Source organism: Anopheles cruzii, chromosome 3 (genome assembly GCF_943734635.1).
Source record: "Anopheles cruzii chromosome 3, idAnoCruzAS_RS32_06, whole genome shotgun sequence".
Classification (NCBI taxonomy): Eukaryota; Metazoa; Arthropoda; class Insecta; order Diptera; family Culicidae; genus Anopheles; species Anopheles cruzii.
The window spans coordinates 38,834,500-38,839,513 of record NC_069145.1 but is presented as its reverse complement, the minus strand read 5'-3'; the positions used below and the strand labels follow the sequence as shown (position 1 = coordinate 38,839,513).

Genomic DNA, 5,014 nt, shown 5'->3' with positions numbered 1-5,014 from the left:
AAGGGGGCCCAACTAAGGCTGGTTTGAAGTTGAACGACTAAGTTGCGTCTGAAGTGTTAATCTAGATTTCTGATGTCGCAGCGAAAGATTCGGTGCCTGCATCACTAGTCGTCCTGCGAAAAGATCTCCAGTCGGTTTTTGGCCGACCCATTGGGTGAAGATTAACGGTGGGACCGAAACTTCCCACGGTCTGACCACGGTGAATGAGCGGCGCATCATGCTGCGGTTGCCATCTACTGTTCTGTCATCACATGGTCGGCCAGTTGACGATCCTTCAGTGGGAACGATAATGGGAATCGTGTCTGGCTTGTGTGTGACCTTCTCCGAGCGGTGCCATCGAAGAGTATCGGTAGTCATCAGTAGGTTGTGTTGATGCAGGTCATAGGGCTCAGCGGGTGCAACCGGACCTCCCGTGATCCACATTTCAACACATCATAATCAGATTGCGCTTGGCACGCACCCCTGATCTATCTCAGCGGGTATCTCGCCCCGGGATGGATTAGGATATAGAGCCACCGCTCACTCTCTTTCTCTCTCTCGAACCGGGGGAGATATCTGGCAACACCCTTTATAGAGTGCCGACGGTGTAATCTTGCAACTTCAACACAATGAATTGAAACGAATTAGCCAAAGGAATGGTTAAAGTTGTAGTCGATTTGGAAACTCGAGCTTACCCAGAAAGTCCAACAACTTTTGGCCGCATCCCACAGCTAAGCGGTGCCATCGTTTGGCTGCAAACTTTCGCTTGGACGTTGTGATGGCCTTTTACCGAGGGTCTGACCCGTCTAGTGGCCACCACCGTGTATCACCGCGAGTTGTAGATAATCCGTGCCCGTGCGTGTTCTATTGTAGAATTCGCTACGGGACCACACGACGGCACCTCGGCGGACCCAACTTCAGACCGAGCCGCCCGAACGGCCTCGACAACTACATGGTCACTTGACGCGCTGAAAACCGTAACGAATCTCGCGGAGGGTTGCCGGCGCTGGTGGTGATTGTTGATGTTGTTTTTTCTCCTACTTTCGGCGATCGCTCCTTTGTAGTGTGCGCGTTCGGGTTTTGTGTTGGTTTGGCCTTTTTCTTCGACTTTCGGTTGTCCTTTTCGGTGATCCGTCGGTGGCGGCGGCGGCAGCGGCGGCGTCGTTTCGGTCATCAATCGCGCAGCGCATGAGACGTGAGACGTGAGCCGAACGGACGAATTCCGAACCCTTTTTGAACACCACGGGGAATGGCCTTTATTGTCACGAAAACGCTGTCCCGCGCAGCGTAACCGGGTCACCTGGAAAGATAACGGAGCCACAGCAACAACAGCACCGCAACGTGATCAAACTGATCCTTATCGGCGATCGGGAGTAGCGTGCGATATGTGGCGAAAGAATTTATGCGTATTCATTCCCAAAGAGCCGTGCTTGGTCAAATCCTCCAAGCTTCGGAAGCAAGTATACTCGAAAAACACACGGAAGTGCGGCAAAAAATAGTACTTCTTTTTATTCTAAATACTTCCAAATGCAGAACCGAACGTACGAGGCCACCGTAATATTTGCTTGGAGTGTCGGCACATTTTTTACAATGTTTTTGGTTTTGTTTGATACTTTTTATCGTTATATAAAAGCGCTGAGTAGAAACAATAAAACGTACCACCGTTTTCAAAGGGATCATCTCCAAAAGGATTGATTTCAAAGTCACTGCAGTTACTAATATCTTTACGCTACTAATTGCGGGTGTCCGTCCCTCGGCTTGCTCGTCCAATATATATCCACCTCCACTACCAACAAAGCAGCACCAAGCTACCTCGAATTGTAAAGATACGGGCGTGTGCGTTTGTGTGTAAAGTGGTGTGTAAAGTATACGCCCGACGCCTCCCCCGTTACGAGGGAGGCGCCGGGATATGGATGGAGTTAAGATTATCAATCCGAAGACGGGGACCGAAGTTCTTGGCAAAACGTACTACCCACACACTACCAGGCAGTCTACGACGGAGAAGCAGTCCGACATGCGTGTCGACGTCAGGGGCCGGTTGGCTCACTTGCTGTGTGGAACCCTCGTAGCGAGGTCCTTAATCTTCCTCTCGCCCCACCGGGAGATGCGCCTACTAGACCACGTCGATGTAGTACAGTTGTTCCTGCTGCTCTCGGCGCATCTTTCGACAGGCCCCAGCCACCACGAGGGCCTCGAGGGTGAAGATTACTGCAAAGACACACCATCCACAGTCAGAGTAATCCCGGTCCCAGCTGGGTGAGTCGCCGTACTTACGCGTAAAAACGATGATGATTTTCAGCTCGATGATCGTCTTGCCCACATTATTCTCGTTGTACTCGGTGGCACTGAGCACTATCCTTCGCACGATGGCCGATGCTTTGAGCGTGATGGTGCAGGTCTGATAGATCTGTAGCAGCTTCTCGTTGCGCTGCGGACAGGAGAACACACAGAACGTTCCGTGTTAATTCAATTAACCGCTTTACTCTCTTCGTTGCGATTACCTTCGTCACGCCAATTATCAGCAGCAGTGACAGCAAGTTATACAACACCAGCAGCACGAAGATGGGCTCCACTACAACGAGAACGAAAAGCCGACGCCATCGATGAGTCACCGATGCTTCCCCCACACCGCTTTCCTTTTTTGCGGACGCAAGATGTACCCACCATTATAGCAACCCAATTCTTCGGAAGCTGCAGCGGAGCGTGCACAGTACAGGAAGGCTCGGGCGATGTGGAAGGAGATGAAGATTTCGCCGAACGCGATGAAGTAGCTCCACGAGTAGTAGTTGCACACGGAACAACGCATTTTCACCGCGGCGGTGTCTCACAAGACCACAGAAAAAAAAATGTATAACTAGAACACTGAACCGCCGTGGGCGATAGAAACACGGCAGATCCGGAAGGCGCGCTGGAAGCTGCTGGCTCTCGCCAGAGTCGTCAACCACAAGCCACAAACTATCACGACCACAAAGCGTGAGATTTTGTTCCGATTCCGACCCCCGTCCGTTCACGAGGGTTATTGGCACTACGGTATCTCTACGGTGGTAAGACTACGTAACTAGAGCATCGGGCCACTGCAGTGTGAAGTAGGTCCACTGCCACTCTTTTCGGTGCTACTTGTTTTGACTGGACTGCCGAAAATCGATGTCCGATGGCACGCAGTGGGCCCACGTGAACCTGTGGTGGTAGGGGAACCCCGCGTTGCCGTGACAAAGCGTGACACTTGCGGAACATGCGCAATGCCTTGTTCCTTGGTGCGTTGGCATGGGGCAGGGATTACTGTTCGTCCGGGTTCGTAACCGTCGGTAGGTTACGTTCTATACGCGATTCAAGAAGATTTTAAGATTAGACATTCTCTATTCGTTGACGGACTGCAAGACTGACTTCATAGTTACGATTTGGCGAGGTTTCTGGTCCAAGTTAATTTCTCTCAATCACCCCATCCGGATGGCCCACGGTCGCCACTCGTAACAAACATGGTATTACACTGTTGGCCATGGCTATTATCCTCGTAACACTTATGACGGTGATAAGCCTAACATTGACCTATCGAATATAAGTTACAAATGTTCAGAGTGTTCTTGTCTTTCGTACAAAAAATAAACTGCCAGCAGCTAAACACAACATAATTGTCTCACATCAGCAGTACAGCACATTAATGCTTTAATTTATGCGGTATGCTTGTGCCGTGACCGGCGAGATCATAATCGTCCTCTTTTTGTGCAATTCCCGATTGTGACTTATCGCAAACGGTGAAGATGCACCGTCTGGAAGCGAGCGGCCGGCGGCCGTATGCTGGTGAAGTGCCACTGATTGGAATTTATACTGGCGGCCGGTGTGGGGCGAAACTAAGCAGACGGCGGGTTGGCCGCGATGCCGCGAACCGATCACGCCACTTGCGACCGGCGGCCATCCGGAGCTTGGTGACATCTTTATTGGCGCCTTCGGTGCGGGCTCAGATTGTTGGCAAAAGATTGGTTGGAAAAAGCGTCTTGCGTACGTTGCGTGAAAAATTTACCGTAACGGTTCCGATTTATCTGATCCGCTCATGGCGCACTGATCTGATTGCACGGAACGGTGAGCTTACGGGCCACACGGTGGACTTCCCCATACGGAACGGACGATAATAAAACACAATCGTTAAACAAGATACAGAAAATGGAGAATGTCCTTCGCCACTAATCTCGGAGCACATCTGCCGAGTGGAAAAAGAAATCGCTTGCGATGCGAGTCCTTAATGCGAAACTTTTATGTTTTACCACCGTCATTGTTGGAAACGTTAATTGGAGTCTTGGAAAATAATCTCCGTCCGCCAGTGCGCCGGTGTTCACTTATCACCTGAATCGGTAATCGGCTGCTTGATCCTGTGGAATCTATCGCCCCTGATTATAACCGTCGACCGCCAATATTGAGCACCGCGCGATTAGTGAGGGAACCTACGGACGGCACTACAGCTATGCTTAACGGCACGCGATCCTATCCGATCTCATCTCATTTGTCTCGTTTTACGAGGGCCATAAAAGCGTCACACGCGCACGCTGTCCCTAAACCGTTCACACAGCCGCCCGGCTCATTTCGTTAGCCGTCATAAGCCATCATCATCATCATTACCGTCATCATCATCATCACTCGGGCATTTCCTGCTCTGGCCACCTGACCGTGGTTCGTTCGGGTGGTGTTACTTTCTCTGCCGTTCGGTTCCTCGCCCCGACGCTCCGCAATTACCGGATAAAGCTCACGCTGGCACGCAGCATAACGAGGCAATAAAGACAACAAATCTTGTTAAAACGAAGCCACATACTGAACCATTTATTAATAGTGTCTCGTTGGAGGAGCGAAAAAAAAACACGTCGACCTTAGCAATCCAGCCGTCCAGCATAACCAGGCCAGCGTGTGGCCAGCATAATGCTGCTAATGAGATCCCCACACGCGGTGCCGAGCCGCGATCGGATCGATTACCGGGGCACCGATTGACGGGAGCAAGCAAAATGTGTCCTTACCAGTGATTTATGTTCCTCCTCCCTTAAGGTCCGCC

General features: G+C 51.1%; 1 protein-coding gene across 1 annotated transcript; it reads right to left on the bottom strand.

The window, feature by feature from the left end:
• Window positions 1–1,489: 1,489 nt before the first annotated feature.
• On the bottom strand, window positions 1,490–2,785 carry LOC128273626 (uncharacterized). The gene is made up of 4 exons (XM_053011640.1): window positions 2,644–2,785; window positions 2,481–2,551; window positions 2,254–2,407; window positions 1,490–2,187 (listed from the first exon to the last, which is right to left on the bottom strand). The coding sequence occupies exons 1-4, from the start codon at window positions 2,783–2,785 to the stop codon at window positions 2,093–2,095; spliced, it is 462 nt and encodes a 153-aa protein (XP_052867600.1). The 3' UTR covers window positions 1,490–2,092.
• Between the last annotated feature and the right edge of the window lie 2,229 nt (window positions 2,786–5,014).